General features: G+C 39.5%; 1 protein-coding gene across 1 annotated transcript in view; it reads right to left on the reverse strand.

Annotated features, from left to right (window-relative positions):
• Window positions 1-20,377, reverse strand: part of LOC122553097 (protein sel-1 homolog 1-like) — a 29,524-nt gene extending 9,147 nt beyond the window's left edge. Inside the window, exons 1-12 of the mRNA XM_043696629.1 lie at window positions 20,297-20,377; window positions 19,812-19,974; window positions 18,406-18,459; window positions 14,538-14,597; window positions 14,349-14,430; window positions 12,984-13,138; window positions 12,258-12,314; window positions 10,685-10,753; window positions 7,627-7,704; window positions 2,316-2,378; window positions 2,123-2,210; window positions 1,868-2,016 (exon numbers count right to left, since the gene is read on the reverse strand). Of these exons, the coding sequence (XP_043552564.1) occupies window positions 1,868-2,016; window positions 2,123-2,210; window positions 2,316-2,378; window positions 7,627-7,704; window positions 10,685-10,753; window positions 12,258-12,314; window positions 12,984-13,138; window positions 14,349-14,430; window positions 14,538-14,597; window positions 18,406-18,459; window positions 19,812-19,925 (969 nt within the window). The 5' untranslated portion in view covers window positions 19,926-19,974; window positions 20,297-20,377. The remainder of the gene's footprint in view (window positions 1-1,867; window positions 2,017-2,122; window positions 2,211-2,315; window positions 2,379-7,626; window positions 7,705-10,684; window positions 10,754-12,257; window positions 12,315-12,983; window positions 13,139-14,348; window positions 14,431-14,537; window positions 14,598-18,405; window positions 18,460-19,811; window positions 19,975-20,296) is intronic.
• Window positions 20,378-21,002: the final 625 nt, after the last annotated feature.

Raw genomic sequence — 21,002 nt, forward strand, 5'->3', positions numbered from 1 at the left:
CTGCTCCCTGATTTATGGCTGCTGAAGAGCATAATGATGTTGCAATATTCAGATAGCAAGTTAAATCCTGAATGCAAACCATTGATAGTTCTGTGGGTAATGGTTGAATATATCAGCATGAATCTTCACAGGAATTGAAGCTGTATTGAATTCAAGGGAAGACTCATGTTCAGTGAAAACTGTGTTTATCAAATTGGTACCTTGATCAACACAGAGATAGTGAGGAGTGGGTTTCTCCTGGTAAATTTTGCATTTGTTAATTGGCAAGTGCAAATATTACCAACTGTCTGATGTGGAAATGGTCCCTTAGGATGACGTGGAATTGAACATTGATGGGACTACACTTGGAACATTGTGCCCAGTTTCAGTCCCCTTGCCTAAGGGAAGGTATACTTGCCTGAGAGGGAGTGCAGTGGTGGTTCACTAGAACGATGCCTGGGACAGTGGGATTGTACTACAAGCAAAGTTTGAGGATATTCTCTATTCGACAATCGCGTGGGTTTTGCAAAGTTCTTAAAACGATAGATAGGAGTAGATGCAGAAAGAATGATCTGACCTTGAGACCGTGAGATCAAGAACCAAGGACATAATCTCAGAATGAAGGACAAGCTATTTTGCATTGTGATGTAAACAGACTTCTTCATTTGCAGGGTGGTGAATCTTGGGAATTCTCTACCTCAGAGAGTTGTGGGAGTTCAGTTGTTAATACATTCAAGACAGGTTTGATAGATTTCCAGATACTAGTGGCATTAATACATGAGAGGATAGTGTGGGAAACTGGTGTTAATGATGATGAAGCAGATTCAAATGACTGAATGGCCTGCTCTTGCTCCTATGGTATGATGGCTTGACAAGGTAACACCCTGTCAACTTTCATATAAGGAGACGGAAGAAGAGTAATAAAGAGTTGGTGGACAGGGGATAATGCAGTATGGAGGAAAATTAAGTGGCACTGAAGAGCATTCAAAAAACAGTGATGGGGTAATTGTGGGACTTCAGCCTCTAAATTTGAAGCTACTTTCAAAATAAGACCAGTTTTTGTTCCAGAATAAACATTCCTAACCTGGATGAAACCCAGTTATTTGGATCATAATGCAAACTCAAAATATCATCACATTCGAGCATGAACAGATTCAGTTACAATTTGAGAACGAAGAGATTTATTTCCCCAAGGATTATGAATATATGGAATGAACCACAGCCAGATTTGCATTCATCAATATTTCTGAAGGGAAGCCAAAATTATAACTTGATTAAGAACAGGACTGAGGATAAACAGAGAATGATGAAGGAACCTGTGAATGATTCTTTCTGAACTATTTGGACAAGAAAACTGTCCATCAAGAAGACAACCAGACTGGATTAAAAATATCAGATGTAAGTTAGGGATGAATAGATTGGACCATAGGGTTGCTCTCTCTCATTACAGAAAGAGAGACGGCAGGTGGTGGTTTGACCTGAGGGCCACCATGCCTCAGGTAAGGGAAGAAGTCGAAACGAAGAGTCGTTCATGGTCACCACAGCCAGTATGGGAATTGAACTCACGCTATTGGCATTATGCTGCATCACAAAACAACCGTCCAGCTAATTGAGCTAACTAACCCCCAAGAATGAAGGTAGATGCATGGTTAGATATTCTTATGGTTAGATATTCTTATGTCTTGTAAATGACAAGGGGTTGATTTCAGTCCATGAAATTGCAGGTAAAATGGGTCAGACTTCAACTCTGTCTCAGTGAACATATTTGTGAGAGATTGAAATCTGAAAAGTCCACATAAGTTTTCTTTTCTCCCTCCATTCATCTTCACTCTACTATTTAAATCAACTGAGTTGAATCCATTAAAATCAACTGTACTAGTTCTGTTACCTCAGTAGCTGTGAGACAGGATCTAACCACGCCAGTTCCACTCCCATACATCTGAGCGAGATTGTACAAGGCCAGGACATGACCAGCTTGGGAGGCATGGTGAAAGTACTTGACAGCCATTTTATAGTCTTTCTTCACCCCTAAGCCAGCTGCAATGAAAATTGTTTAAATTCAGTTAATCATGGCAGCGTGCATCGTGTAATGAAGAATGACACTTTTGAGGAACACCACAACGATGATGTTTTTTCTCCTTACCATAGTGCATGACTCCAAGCTGAAAATGTCCATCTACCCAGCCCTTTTCAGCTGCCTTCTTAAAGTATTTTAAAGCCTCTTCATAATCCTGAAACAGAACATAAAAAAGAACAGTAGTGCTATAATAGAGACAGACATTGCAAAGGTTTGTTTCCTATTATACAAGACAGATTTTCCAGGAAAAGACACTTACCACTGGCACTCCTTTTCCATAAAGATAAGCTAATCCTAAACCCGTCAGTCCAATAGGGTTGCCCTGCAATATGACATTAGAGAAAATATTGAAGATCTGCAGAAAGAATAGGGAATGAGGGGCTGTGCACCCCTATCGCATAAACAATTGTTGGGATAGAATCTGGAAAAAGGTGGACTGTTTAGGAAAAGCCAGCATGGATTTCTAAAAGAGAGATCACGTTTGACTAACCTGCTGAAGCTTTATACAGAGGCAACAAAAGGTTTCAGTGAGGGTAATGTGTATATGGACTTTCAAAAGGCATTCAATTTAATGCCACACAACAGACTAGTGGGAATAGTTGTAGCTCATGGATTAAAATGGACAGTAGCAATGTGGGTCCAAAATGAGCCAAGCAGCTGTGGATTTGTTCTGTAAGTTCCCTGAGATATCCTGTTATGAAGTTGAAAGTGTGTACTGTACCTTTAAGAGAGAGTGAATGTTGTTCTGAACTGAGAAATTACAAGCAACTGTGTATCTGACTAGATGGCAGTTCCCAGAATGTACTGGAAAATTGAAAATATGTAACATTTGGCTGTGAAATGGATACCTGAGTTTTGGTTGCTGTTTTGACAACAATTCCAATTTAACCAGTTTAAAGTGTGCCCCAGGAGACTAAAACCCAATCAAGTTTGAATTTATTGTTTTGCCAACTTCGAACCAATGACATGATCCGATGTTGGGGATATAAAAATGCAGACATTTTGAAAACTGGAGAGAAAGCAACTGCCATCAAGATAGAAACACCTGGAGATCTCTCCAAGAAATTAGGAAACATTCACTCTTTTCATATGAAACATACCTGCAATAAAAAGGAAGAAGATGGACCAAGGAATTTAGCAGCTGGAAGAGGGAAATCACAGACAATGACAGCCGCTAGGTGGTTTGAAATTAAGTTGATGTAATTTTACTAAATGTCTTATTGGAACAGCATAGTGTTATAGAGTTCGAGGCAGGTATTAAGCAGTTAGAGAAAGGGGAGCTTAGAGTTGTGAATAGTTGTTGTTTAATGTTCACTTTTATAGTTAAAAAATAAATTGATTTTTCTAAAACAGTGGAATGTGGAAGTTCTCCGTCACTCATTTTAACAGATTACGGGGCGAGGTGAGCTTTTCTGGGTGTTAAGTTTAATTAACAAAGGGTTCACCGTCGTGCTGTAACAATCCCCAATTTAATGGTGAAGCCAAAAGGGGTGTCTGAAGCACCAAAGGACTATTAAAGAACCACTGTCCCTCTCAATTACGGATCCACACCGCTGCGAATATGGGTTGGCATCATCAGAACTGTTGATAGGAAAGCAGCTCCAAATATAGCTTTAAAAAAAATTTAATTCCAGGGCCGTAAGTCCAGCCTTATCAAAAAGTACAAAAACAAGAACGGTTCTATTGAAAATAAAAGTCATCCAACTCCAACTGGAAATACTGTAACTGCAGCCTATCCAGGTTGATAGGAGGAGAAACTATGGTTAACAGAACAAGGGAGAAAAGAAGTTATAGCCCAGGGAGATTAGTACATACTTCAGAAACAGGAAGAATCTTAACTTCAATTCATCAATTGCAACAATTAGTAATACATTTGGAACCAGACATTGAGCCAGAATTTGATTTAATAACCAGATACCACAAATGTCAATGAAGATGATCCAAATCGAGAAAAGGGTGCTCTGAGAGGGATTACTGACCTTCCAAGTTGAACAAGAATACAGTCAAGGAGTGCTCCGAAAGCTAGTGCTTCCAAGTAAACCTGTTGGACTATAACCTGGTGCTGTGTGATTTTTAACAATCAAGAAGAGTTGTGAAGCCCCCTGGCATGTTGTGTCTGTGATATCAGAGATTTTGGGAGAGATTATTACAATTAAATATAATTATAAAAAGGGATAAAGACAAGGAGTAGAGGTGGGAAAGGTGGAGGAATTCGTTTGTAACACTCAGTGTCTGGGACTGTGTTAATAGTAATCAATAGCATCTCCTATAATGATTTTGTAAGAGAACACATGACAGCAATTAGGCAGACTCGTGGCTTCAGCACAACAGGACCCAATCATGACCAGCTATATAGTTCCTTGATGTATAAGAAATCACTTGTTTGAACATATCAACAACCAAGTATCATTCTGATGCTACATTAACTAATATGCACTGCACACAGTGAATTAGTCTGCTTTTTCAGAACAGTAGTGGTGTGTTATATCATTGAAATGGATGATGGATTATCAAGGCCACCGATTAATGATATCAGACTAAGTCCTCTTTTGCAATTATAACAAAGCATTCAGAGAACCTTACAAGTGTTCTGGAGATTAAGTTCCCATACAACTGCCCAACATTCTGCAAAAAGCCTGTATATATCGACAGAAAAGTCTGCATTTCACCAAAACAGTCATTTCAATAATTAAATAAAATACGCTTAAGAGGTTCCCAATTAAATGGAACTGGTTTCTTTGGAATTATTTATTAGTTAACAAAATCAAGTCCTAATTAATTGGAATAGGCTTCTCTGTAATTAACCAATGAATTCCAATATACAGTTCCCTTTGAACAAACAGACATGAAAAGAGAGGAACCTGCAGAAACTTATGTACTCCAAGGAGGCACTTGTAAAGGTCTCAATGAAAAGGAATTCATTAACTAAATAAAATAAACTTACATAACAAGGTGTCAATTAACTGGACAGTTTCTCAGCAATGAATTTATTTAGTGAAAGGTGCAACAGTTTCCAGTTAAAAGGGCATGCAAATGAATGTGAGGAAGAAGAGAAACTGATTAATCATTGATAGAGTGCTGCAGGAGCAGTTTAGGGGCTGCAAGGAAACACTTATAAAAGTAGAAAATGTGTTTACTGTCAACTGTAGCAGATATCTTGTCAAGCAACTAAACAAAATGGCATTGAAGTGTTTATCTCTCTTTTGGTGGGGGATGTGAGCAGAAGAGGCAGGCAATCAATTGGAGAGAGAAAGAGAAAAGCTCACGTTCTGCTGAGAAACACAACCAATCCAAACTAAACGTGCACTTTAATATAGCAGGCATCTTGGACAATTGGCTCTCAAAGTCATTTGGCAAAATGGCTCATCATCAGAACTTCCCAACAAGTACTAAGACATCGCTCAGCTGATGGTGAGAAGGCCTTTCATATCCTTCATGTTTGCCTGGATTCTCTGTGCTACTGTATGATGCCCTCGAAACAGCCTCGGGGGTGGAGGTGGGGGGAGGTGGTTAAAGACTGTTACCCATCTGCTGCTGGAATGTGCCTTTGCAAAGGAAGTCTGGAGACAGACGTAGTGGGTTTTGTCTCAGTTCATCCCGAGCAGCTCCATCACCCACGACTCTGTGCTCTATGGTCTGTTCCCAGGGACACATACTGAGACAACCATCAACTGTACCTGGAGGATCATCAACTCGGTGAAAGTTTTGGGGCTGCAGAGTTAGAAAGTTATTGATCAAGTTCGTTTCCTTCAGACCTGAAGTCAAATTGCACAGTTACATGTGAACAATCTCCAGAAGGTACTTGACATAAACAATTATTGTGCAAAGTAAAAGCCCTTTGAACAGGGAATAACACAGTCAGAGGATTGGCTGACTGGCAGAGAGAGTGAGGGTGTATAAATAGATCTTTTCGGATTGGCAGCATGTGACAAGTGGGGCTCTGTAGGAGGCAGGGCTAGGCCCTTGACATTTTATCATTTATATCAGTGATGAAGATAGAGGGGATTGAATTTGCAGAGGGCACAAGAGATCAGAAAGTATTTGTGGAAATGTCATAATAAGGATGCAGACTGATAGACATTGATTAATGAAGTGGGTAAAAATCTTCAAAACCAGTTATAATGTGAGGCAAGTGTGAAATCGTTCACTTTGATAGGATGAATGAAAAATCAGTATCACTTCATTGACTGCAAATCTAAGTGTTCTACTGCATGAGTCACACAGGTTACTGCAGCTACAGCAAGTGGTCACAAAGGTTAATGAAATGCTATCCCTTATTGTGAGAGGAATTGGACACAAGGGTGTGAATGTTGTGATTCAGTTATAGAGTCAGAGAGTCATGCAGCACCCTGCAGTCCTCACTTTTGCCTTCGGTCTAAAGATTCCATGCTGACCAAATCCCAAACTAAACTAGTCCCACTAGGAGAAAGTGAGGACGACAGATGCTGAAGATCGGAGTCGAAGAGTGTGTTGCTGGAAAAGCACAGCAGGTCAGGCAGCATCTGAGGAGCAAGAGAGTTAACATTTCGGGCATAAGCCCTTCATCAGGAATGAGGCTTGTGGGCCAAAGGGACTAAGAGATAAATGGGAAGGGGGTGGGACTGGGGGAAAGGTAGCGGGGAATGTGATAGATAGATGAATGTAGAGGTGAAACATCCTGGTAAACCTCTTCATACCCGCAACATCCTGGTAAACCTCTTCTGAACTCTCTCCAGCTTAATAGTATCCCTCCCATTTAAGAGGAAGACCAAAACTGGACACAGTATTCCAGAAGAAGCCTCACCAATGTCCTGTACAATCTTAACATGGTTTCCCAAGTCCTAAACTCAAAGGACTAAGCAATGAAGGTAAATAATAGGACACTGGTGAGACCATATCTTGAAAACTGTTAGCAATTTTGGTCCCTTTATTTAAAGAAGGATGTAGATGTATTGCAGGAGATTTACTAGGTTGTTACCTGGAATGAATGAGTTGTGTCATGAGAGACAGGCTGGCCTTGTTTTCACTAGAATTTAGGAGTGAATGGTGACTTGATTGAAATTTATAGGATCCCAAATGGTCCTGATGAGGTCCATACGGTAATAGGTGTTTAGTCTTGCGAGCGAGTCTAGACCTAGGAAATGCTGTTTTAAAATTATGGTGTCACCCTTTTAGGGCAGAGATTAGGATTTTTTTTCTCTGAGGCTTGGAACTCTCCCCGTTTTAGGTGGTGGAAACAGGGTCATTGAATACTTTTAAGGTTGAAATAGATAGATTCTTGTCAGACAAGGGCGTCAAAAGTAATCAGAGGTAGATGAGAATGTGAAATTCCGAACACAAATAGATCAGCCAAGAATTGAATAGTGGAGCATTTGGACAAACACATGGATAGGAAAGGTTTTGAAGGATATGGGCAAAGTGCAGGGAAATGGGTTAGCATGGATGGACATTTTGGTCGGCATGGACCAGTTTGAGCCAAAGGGCCTGTCTGTGTGCTGTATCTATGACTCTATGGAGCTGGCATGAAGTGGCGAATGGGCAACGTCTGCTCCCAGTTCATACATTCAGATGTTCAAATGTGTTAGGCTTACCCTTTCAGCTGCCATTCTGAAGTACATGAGAGCAGTTTCATTATTCTGAGGCACAATTTCATTTCCTTCAGAATACATCTAGAAAACAAAGTTATAGTTACAGTAACTTCATTCAAGATATTTAAACCCAGAGGGTTGGAAGTGAAGCAGTGAATCCGGTCTGGCGGCAAGCAGCAATCCGTGATGGCCTGCAGTTTTAAAATGGAGGAGTGAATCACATAGTCAGCTAAATATTTTTCTAAAATGTACCTTTCTGATGACAGAGTGTCAACTGCATGCAGATGGTGGACAAACTGGGGATTCACTTTTGCCCACGTAAACAGAAAAGACCGTAATTGTAGTTATTGTGCATGTTTATAATGTGAATGTCTGTACATAAATGATTGTTAAAGCAACTATAATGATTGCTTATAATAATTATTAAGCTTATTATTTGTGGGAAGATTGGCTCTAGTTCTATCCTGCACCATTCTACTCTCTTGCAGAAGCTTGTGAGAAATTGGGTAATGTCAGCAACTTTCTCAACTGCTGCACAGAATCTTCTTCTGGTACAAGAGGACTTGAGTGTCAGCTGAAGAACTGGCAAAGTGACCCATGCTGCCTTTCCCAGGGGAACCCTACACGTCGGCGATGTCTTCCTCTGGAATCCAATCTCCTGGGTGTTCACAAATAACACAGAATAGTTCATACGAGACCATAGTTGCTGCTGCTGGAAGAGCAGAATCACAGACGGTCCAGGACAAGAGTAATTGATTGAAGGGGAAGTTCTCCTGGGTTGGGGGCATAGGGAGAAGCGACAAGGGGTTGGTCAGAAGCAAGGGCCAGAGCTTGGCTCCCAGTGGTCAGCCTCCTGCCTGATGTTCAATCCCTCTATCAGGAACTGAACCATGTCCCACACTCCGAATGAGAGAAGTTGGGCAGTAGTGGTTGTGAATCCTGGGTGGCAATGGGCCCATCTCCATGTGGGTTCATCCCAGTGGCACTTAAACCCCACGGTGGGCATCAGAGCTGCAAGGTCAACCATGAGCCTTCTGGACCAGAATCTAATTCTGGCAAAGGCAGAAACGCAGTAAAATTCAGGTAGACCACCAGTCAAGTCTGATTAAATGCTCCTTCTGCCTCCAATACACTAGAAGATTCTGCTCAAAGCATCCTCTGAAACCTTCAGTAATTAAATAATTTTTTTTCTAAATGGATGGGCACCTTTGCCAATGATTTATAGGAGTTGCTTGAAGCAAAATAATCTGTTTGTTTTATCTATTGCTAAAACTGAAATAAGTTTAAAGACACATCGTCAATACTCCTTACTGGCATGGTGGCACAGTGGGGGCAGCACGGTGGCATAGTGGTTAGCACTGTTGCCTCACAGCCAGAGACCCGGGTTCAATTCCTGCCTCAGGCAACTGACTGTGTGGAGTTTGCACATTCTCCCCGTGTCTGCGTGGGTTTCCTCCGGGTGCTCCGGTTTCCTCCCACAGTCCAAAAATGTGCGGGTTAGGTGAATTGGCCATGCTAAATTGTCCATAGTGTTAGGTGAAGGGGTCTGGGTGGGTTGCGCTTCGGCGGGGTGAGTGTGGACTTGTTGGGGCAAAGGGCCTGTTTCCTCACTGTAAAAAATGGATGGTACGGTGGCTCAGTGGTTAGCACTGCTGCACAAGGAGTTTGCACATTCTCCCTGTGTGTGCGTGGGTTTCTTCTGGGTGCTCCGGTTTCCTCCCACAGTCCAAAAATGTGCAGGTTAGGTGAATTGGCCAAGTTAAATTGCCCGTAGTGTTAGATGAAGGGGTAAATGTAGGGGAATGGGTCTGGCTGGGTTGCGCTTCGGCGGGTCGGTGCGGACTTGTTGGGCCGAAGGGCCTGTTTCCATACTGTATGGAATCTAATCTTTAAATCATTGCTTACTGCCCTCTATAGGGAGTCTGTAATATTGCATGGAAATCATGAATAATTTCAAACATAAAAGCACACAGCACTAGGTTACAGTCCAATTGGAAGCACTAGCTTTCTGAGCACTGCTCCTTCATCAGGTGGTTGTGGAGTATAAGATCGTAAGACACAGAATTTATTGCAAAAGTTTACAGTGTGATGTAACTGAAATTATACATTGAAAAATACCTTGATTGTTTGTTAAGTCTCTCATTTGTTAGAATGACCATGATAGTTTCACTTGTTTCATATGTAAATCGCAAAACCTTTTTTTAAAAGTTACATTCTCAAGTGAACTTTGACAACTGTTGTCAGCCCAGACAATGTACTGGGTATTAGCACCCCTCTGTGCTGCTGTCTGTGCCATAATGTTTAGACTGATTCTAATCTAAAAAAATGAATTAACAGAATCTTACATGGATTCATGCAGTTTTTGAGCCAAGTACAATGTAACTGTGTAAGTACAAATTCACCCCACAAATTTGTATGTATATGTGTATAGGAGTGTGTGTGTGTGTGACCTGTAGTGTGACATGAACCCAAGATCCTGGTTGAGGCCCTCCCTATGGGTACCGAACTTAGCTATCAGTCTCTGCTCGGCCACTTTTCGCTGCTGCCTGTCCAAAATCTGCCTTGGAGGATGGTCACCCGAAGATCTGAAGTTGATGGCACAGATTAATTTATAATTTCAGTTACATCACACTATAAGCTTTTGCTATAAATTCTGTGTCTTACAATCTTATACTCCACAACCACCTGATGAAGGAGCAGTGCTCCGAAGGCTAGTGCTTCCAAATAAACCTGTTGGACTATAACCTGGTGTGGTGTGATTTTTAACTTTGTACACCCAGTCCAACACCGGCATCTCCAAATCATAAACAATTTCAACCAAAATTATGTTATCTGACTTGACCTATAACACACAATATGAGATCACCACAGATACATTTACAGGCTCAATGTAAAATATATTTATATCATACTCTGTTTTATAAACAAAAAAGCAAAAAGCCAATCACATAAATATGCTCTGCAACCCAAATTGTAATGTTTACATGAACAATTAGGACAAAAAGTTTGTTAATGCAAAAGGCCAAATAATGACCAATTTTCAAAGCTCTACTCTTATTACCTTTCCTAAAAAGCCCAAGGCATTGGTACTGCCACCATGAGCCGCCTTTGATAAGTAGTAGACAGCCTTCTAAACAAAGAGAGAAAATAGTTTATTCAGTATATTCCAAACAACCTGTTGAATTTACAATGAAGCCTCTATTTATGTTATATCATAAATGAGTCTTAAAGTTGTGATAGCATATTTACAAAAGGTCTTTTCACCCTGCATTTTTCTTCTTCCTTTGTTAAAGACACATCTGTTTATATTTCTGCATATGCAAGTTGTCTTTCAATTGCTCAGCCAGCCATTTTTCATGCTTTGTGCCTTGACAGGTTCATAACCAAACACAATCTCAAACTTAATGCACATCCACATGTTGACTCTCCAGTGCTCTTTCTCCCAGATGGTGACCAGGAGCAAGCTCCCTTGCTGACTTTCACCTGCTTGCAGTGGAAAAGATTGAGACCCCTCACAGTTCCCTAATGCCACTACAGTTAACTCAGTACAGAACGGAAATGTTCCAGTCTGAGTGGTTCAGTTACACCTTGAAAGGTCTGATTTTAATCCCTCCACCACTGGCTGCCATGCCTTAAGGTTTGGAATTCCTCCAGAAACCTACTATACCCTCCACTGCTTTTTACTCTTTTAAGATGTACTGCAAAATGTTTGGTTTTAAAACATAAGACCAAACTGTGATTACCTGCATTAATGTCTCCTTATGTGGGCTTGGTGTCAAATTCAATCTGATCATTATCCTGTGTAGCACCTTGATATTGTAAAGATTCCATAGAAGAGTTTTACATCATGGACTCAGGGGAATTTAGGAAAAACTTATTTACCCAGAGTAGTTAAAACGTGGAACTTCCACAGGGAGTAGCTCTGAGGTATGTAGCATTTAAGAGGAAAACGAATTCGGGAGAAAGGAATGGAAGCATTGGTGATATAGTCAGATGAAGAGGGTAGAAAAAGGCTCAAGTGAAGGGAGGGGTCTCATTGAAACATATGAAATCTTGATGGGACTGGACAGGAATGATGCAGGAAGAATGTTCCCTATGTTGTGGAAGTCCAGAACGAGGAATTGCAGTCGAAGAATAAAGGGTAAGCCATTCAGGACTTGAGGAGGAATTTCTTCTCTCAGTGAATTATGACCCCATGGAAATCTCTCCCATGGGAAGCTATTGGGGCCAGTCCATTAGATATATTCAAGAGGGAACTGGATGTGACCCTTGTGGCTAAAGAGATCAAGGAGCATGGGGAGAGAGCGGGAGTGGATACCAAAATTGCATGATCAGGCATGATCATATTGAATGGTGGTACAGGCTCAAAGGGCTGAATGGCCTACTCCTGCAGCTATTTTCTATGTTTCTATAAACAACAGCATGGGCCAGTTAAGCTGAATGGCTTGTTTCTATGCCATAAATGCTCCAATGAGAAATTGTGGACATTATTTTAGCACTATTTTGCAGTTTACGCCAATCTCATTTTTTAAAAAATTCATTAATTACAGAATTCTTACACACACTTGCTTTATTTTTGGATTGCTTCCCATCTATGCATAGGTTTAAAAAAGTCCATCCTCTGATGCACCTACCTCGAAGTCTTGTTCTATTCCTTTGCCTCCAGTTAGGTGAAGCTGACCAAGGCCAACCTGTGAGGGAATGCATTGTGAATCAATTTCAGAATGCCAAAAAGGCAAACTCTTTCTTTTTTCAAAAAAGTAACAAAGAGTAGTAATTTAACCAATGCAGTACTTGTTTTTTTTTAAAAAGACAATACGAAAGATTGATATATTTGCAATTGAAAGAAACCTGCCACACTGTAAACTGCTCAAAATATGCAGCTACTCTTATTGAAGTAAATTTCTATTTTGGCCAAACAATTAAAAACTACAATTTACCACAAAGTTCAAAGATCTTTTATGGAGTTATAATTTACGCATCATTCATGTTGCTTAAATTTGAACTAAGTGGGGTAGTTAGTATTAATATCTAGAGTTTCTTTTAAGAGGAGTGGGCTAGCTGAGTTACTATTGCAGAGAGCTGGCATGGATAGGATGGCCCAAATGGTCTTCTTTTGTGCTGTATTAATTCTATGAAATTATTGAAGGGATTGGAGCAAATGGAAAATGAACTTCAACAAGCCAGCTTTTCCAACATCTTTACAGACGGGTACACATACAAACTTGAGTAAAAATAAAAATCTGCAAGATTTAAAATTAACAATTCAAAATGTTTGGTGACATCTTCTTGAAGTAATAAGCTGTTGGGTGTTTTTGTTGAAAGAAAATTAACAAAAGTAAGGTGGTGCAGTTTGGTACCTGTGACTGGAGATCTCCTTTCTCTGCTATAAACTGATAGTACTGATACAAATCTAAATCCATTATTTCACCATTGGAGCTCAGATTTTCAGCTCTTTCTGTCAGTCGAACCTTTTCAGTTGGAATTTCACCAAAGAGAGCAACATTATCTGCCACTGTTAGTGAGTAAAAAAAGAATTAACTTTTGCATCATCTAGTGTATCACACTATTGAAGGTATAATAGTATATTGTATGAGCTCTCATCCTCTTTGTAAACAAAGTAGATTTATTAAAAGGTATCAGAGAGCTAAAGCATTTGCATTACTTGTATTAACATTTAAAAGTGACAATTTGAATCATGCAAAATTTAATTTGTATTGGAAATAACACAAGCTTAGGAAGATTGTCCATGTCAAGGAATAATTAGAAGTGAGATTTAGGACTAAAGTTAAGGGAGCACTTGAATTAATGTTTAGCTCCTCCCCTGATGTTTCAAAGCATTAATGAAAACAACAAACAAATATGGCTTTTATGATCCTGTTGCTCATATCCTAATTTATAAAAATGTCCTGTTCACTCATTGTACTTGTGTTTGCAGGCCTACATGGGCTCCCAGTAGGAACATGCTTTGAATTTAAAATTGTTGTCCTTTATTTTCATGTGCCTCCTTTGTTGTGATCCTCCTATTCTATGTAATTTTCTCCAATGATATTCTGGGCTAGGTTTGTCATTCCTTGTGAATTAATGACAGGTGTCTTTCCTTCATATATGTATTTTGCAATTAAGAGAGTTCACTTTTAAGGACTCTGTGTTCTGTGTACAATGTTGTGACTCTTCCTGGTAGTTAGTGTGTTATGCGTCTGCAAACTACATATACAGAAACCAGCTGGTTTTCTTTTTGTTGTAACTGCATCAGAACTTGTAATGTTTCATACTGTTATAATTGTTTATTTATTCATTCATAAACTGGCTCTTGGAGGTAACCAATCCCTATGAGATTCTGAACACTCCCATTTTATTTCTTCATCTCTCTTTGATTTAGAGGCATGAGTGGATTACATCCCTATCTGTTACCAATCGGTTCAGGTTAACATGTCGTCACAATGAATTCATTCTAGTTGCAAAAGTTTAGGAACACCAAAAAGCAAATTACTGAGTCTGAAAGTTAGTTCAATGCAGTAACGTTTGGATAGCTTCTGCCTCTTTAAGAACAGCCAACATTTTTCGTAAAACAAAAACAAAAATTGCTGGAAAAGCTGAGAGCAGATACTGCCAGACCTGCTGAGCTTTTCCAGTCATTTTTGTTTCTCTATCTGATGTACAGCATCAGTGGCTCTTATGATTTTTATATAACAATTTTCCTATGGAAGTTCAAAGATGATTACCATATTTCGCTGCGGTTCTGTAATGAATGAGGGCTGCTTCACAATGCTGAGGCAGATTAATGCCATTAAGGTACCTGTAACCCTGTTGAAAGAGAAGTCATTGCATTTAGTGCTGTGGTTTCAAAATTATTGGCTATTATGATTCAATGCAACCAAACATTATTTAAATTGTACAAATTTAGCACCTACCAAAATCATATGTGCCACGAAGTTTCCACCCAATGCAGCAAATGTATAATACACCAGAGCCTGAAAAATATTTATAGCAAGATTTCTGCTCAGTATATACGTTTATAAAATCTAGCATCAATTCCAGCAAAGTAATCCCATTGCACTTAATATGACATAGTGAGATTCATAATGAATAGGTTAAGGAGACAGCTATTTCGAACTAAGATGAAGAAAAATTTCTTCATTCAGTGGGCTCTGAATCTTTGGAATTTTCTGGCCTGTGGATTTTCAGAGGATGATGACATTTAAAGGGGAGATGGAGAGACTTTTAGACTCTAAGAGAATCAAGGGCTTTGTGGATTTGGTCAGAAAGTGAATGTGAGTTTTACAGTAAAGCAGGCTTGAGGGGGTAAATGGCCTACTTTTATTGATGACCATTTGTTATCATAATAGCCAACTCACAGTTATTTACAGTGACAGTATCACATGCTTGTCAATACCATTGTGTCACTTGTCATGATGGACTACAAAATAATTTACAATCTGATCAGGGATCCGCCACAAATTAAGTAATGAACCCAAAGGACCATTATGAACAGGGAAAACCTAAAGTTGTTAAATCTGATATCGCAAAGTTTTGCAACGATCTATTTAAACAGTGAATTATTAAGTATAAGTTTTGAAACAGAAAATTATTTTTCTGTACCATCTGCTGTAGTGAGTGGGAGAACTCCCTAAATCAGATAGAGACCAGAAAAAATACTTTCTTATAACAAGAATGTTACATCATGCAATACACAATGGATTATAATATAATTAATCTCCTATGACAAAATTTACAGAAAACCTTTTGCTCTTTCTTCACACTATTTCCTGCCCAATGACCAATTCCTTCAACATTTTTGGTCCTCCTTATTTTGTGTCTCTGTCTTGACATCTTTTTCCCTTATCTCTCCCTCTTTCTCTATTCCCCACTCTCTCCTGTTTCTCTCTTGCCCCAGCTGTTTCTTTCCCTCTCTTTGTCTTTATCTGTCTCTTGCTCCCTGAGCCCGTCCTTACCTCCTTCTCCCCTTGTCTCAAACTGTCCCTCATCTCTCACTGCCACGTCCTTCTCAATGTGATATATGTATCAAGCTGTCCAACTCATTTGTCATTTGCCTGCCTTACTCTTGCTGTGAGTCTTTGATATTTGAGGTAAAAAGTTAGCAGGGTTCACAGTATTAAAACTGTTTTCTCTCTGTGTGTCATGTATGTGCATGAGACAAATGTGTTTGCACAGGGACACAAATGTGATTCTAGGAAAAAAATGCACATTTGTGCTAAAATATGGAACACTGCCTTCTGAAGCTGCCGTGCCTGAATATTTTTAAAAGGGATATTTCTTCATTGAAGCTTCTGTCCTGCATGATGCTTGTAATAAAGCTTTTCTAACTTCAGCTTGCTCTAAAATCATAGTAGTTATTGTTTCACAAGTCTCTATCCCCTCTATTTCCAATGCTTCAATGTGTCACTCACACATGTTCTTTACTGATACACTCAATATCTATCTTATCATTTTGAAGGCCTTTGAAATGTAGTAATCAAGCCGTTAAAGAAACATCAACCACATGGGCAAGCAAGATTGTCAAGCTGGGAGGAAGAATGATTTCAGGACTGGAAGAGGAGGAAGCAATGGATAGCAGTGAGAATGTGAAAGAAATGTGGTTTGGAAAAGAATGAAAATAGGGATATAATTGAGAATATTGAATATTTTGGAATGCTTTCAAGTGGAATTGAAATCCTGGGCCAGGGAGGATTTTGTGGATGGGGTGGGTTAAACTGAAACATGCTTGTATTTGTAAAGTGCATTGCAAATACTGGAATCATAGAATGTGCAGTGGAAGCAGCTGGTGGATGTGAGAAAAAGAGGAGGAAGAATAGGATCATGGAGGAAGTCTGGAGATCAGAAAGTCTCAGGAGATATTCAATAATAAGGGGGACACAAACCTGAAGGCAGTGAGTTATGCTGGGTGTTGAGCACGTGGGATAAATACCAGAGTTAGGGGAAGGGGGAATATGAGCCAGAGGTACTGAAGGGAAAGTTGGAATGGCCAAGCAGATTAACATAGACTAAAATGGAGATTGGGAAAAACAAGTGTTGGAGAGCATAAGGAGTGGAAGAAAATGGATTTGGAAATTGACAAGGACAAAGATTAGGTTTCAGATCAAGCACCCAGGTTTCGAGTACTGATCCAGATCTAGAATGGCCACATTTGGGTATGGAGTATAGACAATAATAACCAGTGTCTATAGCTGAGGAAAAGCACAGGTGTCAGACAGCTAAAAAGCTGTTGAGGTATTTTGGGACAACAAAGAGCCAGAGACACTAGAAGGGAATGAAAACAATGAAAGAGATGTTGGATTCCGCTTGGAGCAGCTGTGTTCTGGTGGGACAGAAATTCTAACCATCCCTTTGATTCTGTCATCATTCCAAACAACTTTGGTTCGGGGTCATTACTTCAGCATCAAAAATTACCTAAGAGTTCCCTTCTCAAAGATGGGATCCAACAGTGGCAGTAGGAATACTTCAGCAACACAAAACATCAAAAGAATCTAAAGGGGCACCAGAACCACGAACAAGGCCCTGGTATGTCTCCACATGCTATAATCTGCATGTAACTTTCTATCATCTGTGACAACTTGTCTTTATCCCATAGTGTCCCAATTTAAATACCCCCCAAATTTTCTTTTTATCCTTTCTGAGTTGACACCATTTCTCTTCTATTTAAATACTATTCAATTACTAGAAGCTTCTTTTGCTCTCAAGACATTCTGGTTCCCCAAGACATTCTGGTTCCCCAAGACATTCTGGTTCCCCAAGACTGTTTTTCAGATTTAAACAGGCCCAATCTGCCCTCTCTAAAAGATCAATTCATAAGTTCAGGGAGTTCTTCCTAAGGTCCTGGCCAATATTTATCAACCAACCATATCAATCAATATCCAAACTAGATTATCCGGACATTTACATATTACTGTTTGTGGAAGTTGTCATGAGCAAACTTGCCTGTTACATCTCCTATATTAAAACACTGAATACACTTCAAGTATACTTAATTCTCTGTGAAGCACTTTGAAATATCCTGTAAAGATGTGATGGAAATGTTTCTTTTCTTGCTCCCAGTACTGAGTTCCGAGCTGTATGTTAATGGCAGAGTTTGTTGGCACTGAAACCATGGGGGCAACTGCACCTTTGTGCTGTCTCAGAAACACCCATGTACATCGTTCCGGACCCTTGACATGGTCCCAATAGCCCCGCCACTCTGCACCAGCCCCCTCCCCTTCTCCCCAACTGTGCTTGAATCGCCACATCTCTATCCTCAGCCCTCCCCTTTACCACCCACTACCCCAAAACCACCCCCCTACCCCTGTTCCAATGCCACACACCCCACCCCCTCCCAATCCACAGTCTCCAGCGAACTCCTGTCAAGTATACCTGCAATGACCCTGAGGCCAAATTTACTTGTTATAGAATCATTGGCTGTGAGGAAGCCTATTCCAATAATCTCAACCTTTGATCAATAACCTTTTTTTAATGTAAATCATACATGTTACTCGTGGCTTCTCCTACCAAAGCAGATATTGTTGCTTCTAACCTCCCACTAGAAATAGAAAGTAGAGGGACCCAACAAAGGCTGATATGGCTTGAATGTTGGATCTTGATGATTATTAGGAGCAATATCTGAATGAAATGAAATATTCTCAATTCATCTGTCATGCTCAATATTTGCTCTTAATACATTGAATGATGTCTTGCAACATCATGTCACTGTCAATGACCCCCATCAGCAGATTTAGTATTTTCTCTGATCTAATTATTCATAAAATTACACCAGCTACATCTTCTTACCTTAGGTTGGTTAAATTCCACACCAATACCGGTGGCATGCATGAACCCTAATGCCTAACAAAAGCCCAAAAAGAAAACACTTGTTTAAAATTATTCACAGAATTTCGGTACACTATTTCAACTTAAGCATTCACAAACAGTTTGATTTCCAATGTGTTGCTAAATTATGTGTTTAACTTTTTGAAAATAATGTTTGTCATAATAGATAATAAGAAGTAGATAAGATACATCTCAAATGTTAATTGGAAAAATTAAAACATTGAAATATTTCCTCAAAGTATTATACCATTTTCTGAGAAAAATGTATGTTTTGAACAATCTGCCGCATTACAGTGTGGTGCTGCACAACATGGGCTTGGGGTTAGGCCCTCCACACAATGAGTGTCTACACTGAGAGTGGGATAACTGTCACAAAGGTCCATTGAGAAAAAGTCTTTCAGGCAAAGTGCACCCAAGCTATGAAAAGCCCATCGGGATGATAAATGTTAACTGTAATTGTGAATGTACTGATTAATGTACAGTATGGGAAGAAACTTATTTTGCTTGCAGCTTATGCATTGTCACATATCAAACCTCACAAATATAATGGGATATGTTTTTGGAAAACAAAATTTGCACTTCTCTAATTCTGACTTCTTGAACATCACTGATTTTAATTGTTCCATCATTTGGTGGCTGTGCCTTCAGCTGCTTGGGCCCTAACCTCTGGAATTCCCTCCATGTGGCTCTCCACCTCTCTCTTCTCCTTTAAGATGTTGCTTAAAACTAAATATTTAATCCAACCATGTGCCCCAATATCTCTTTAAGTGGTTTATTCTACATTTTGTTTCATACTGACCGTACGAAGCATCTTGAGACATTTTACGAAGTTAAACACATTAAATAAACACACATTGTTTTTGTTAAACAAAGGTGAACCTTTCCCTCATTGGGAGAAAGGATAAAATAATTTTCAAAGGCAATTCAACATTTGCTTACTCTTCTTGAATACCATCTGGTAGTCGGTTTCAGGACATCACTTCTCAACCATCGTTTTTCTTGGCTAGGAATACTGTACACATATTGATGCTTATGGGGTGAATAATTTTTCAAATGAGGTGGGAACATAACACAAGCCCAAGTTAAATACTGAAAAAGTTACACATGGGCTGGATAATATTAAATTGCAACCTTATACTGTTGGGAATATTCCTAGCCCTTTGTTTTAAACTAAATCTTTTTAATGCAGCAACATCTGCTTTCCAATTCAAAATAATTTTCATGAGCAATATTTGACAAAACCATTCCCAAGATCTTAAGAAATGGTAGCCCTTCAAATAGTAGTTCTGTTTTAGCAGGTCAGCACAAACGAGCAACTATGTTTTATCATTTTTTTCCCATGCTAATTCCATTTTGAAGGAGCTCACAGTTTGGGCCTTATGAGAGCCATTTTCTGCCAGGGCTTCAAAGAGATCTTTAGCTGCCGTGACGTTCTGGGGCAGTTGGTCACCAAATAATAAGGCAAAGGCTATTCGCTCCATGGCTTTCCTACTTCCGAAATCAGCTGCTTTCACCAGTAGTTTATAACCTCTACTTAAAAACAGGAAATATAAAGTGTTAGAAGCAGAAAAATTCAAACGTCTCCTGATATTATTGAATATAAGCCTCTGCTATATGAATACTATTGGAGGCTACATGTTGAAGAGATAAGAATGTCTGTGGACTGACCATCAGCAGAACCAACATCACCATGGAGAAGACTGTCGTGAGAAGAAATTTAACTGTTTAACAACTTGGCTAGTAACATAAGCCTTCAATGATGTAGAACCAATTGACAGCATATGGCACTGCATTTGTGAAATAGCTCTTTTCTTGGATAATAAATAATGTAAGGGAACTCAACTGTTCAGACCTTCTGTTCAGAGGCCTGTCAATCCTGTACCTTCGCAGCTCCTTCCAATCCTCTGCTGCAAATGCAGCAGAGACTGCTATTCCAAAGTGTGGCTTTTGAGCCACACCAGATAATGCTTAACACAAAGCTTACATCATGATGCAAACCACTGTTTCATGAGACACAAAGCTGTCAATGATCAATGAATTGCAATACACATGAGGAGTCAGGACCAAATGTTGTCTTCTGCTGAAGCAGGGTGATTGAAAGGAGGATAATTGGACCAGGTTGCACAGTTGTACTAGTGCCCATTTTAAGCTGTCCTTATTTTTCTGACATAGTTCTGTGATCTCTTTTATTAATCATCAGCTGGCAGAAAGATGACAAATTAGAAAACAGAGAAATAGGGTTGGTTGGAATACTACAGCTTTGATGCAGTGCAGATGAGCAGCTACAAGACATAAAACTGATGAGGTGCTGTAAAATGACAGAATAGCATATCAAGGTTATTTAGGCAGTCTCCTTTATAAATGTTGTCACAGGAATTTGTATTGGGGAAAAGCTGAAAAAAAAGGTGTGACAGAAACATGGCAGAAGGAGAAGTAAGTTTAGGCAGTATGCAGATGTTTGAAGATGTAAGATTTTTTTATATAGATATTTTTATTAGAAATTTAACATTTTTACAAGTTTACAAAAATAAACAAAACTCTCAAGTACAAACATTGAT

This window comes from Chiloscyllium plagiosum, chromosome 9, assembly GCF_004010195.1.
Source record: "Chiloscyllium plagiosum isolate BGI_BamShark_2017 chromosome 9, ASM401019v2, whole genome shotgun sequence".
Classification (NCBI taxonomy): domain Eukaryota; kingdom Metazoa; phylum Chordata; class Chondrichthyes; order Orectolobiformes; family Hemiscylliidae; genus Chiloscyllium; species Chiloscyllium plagiosum.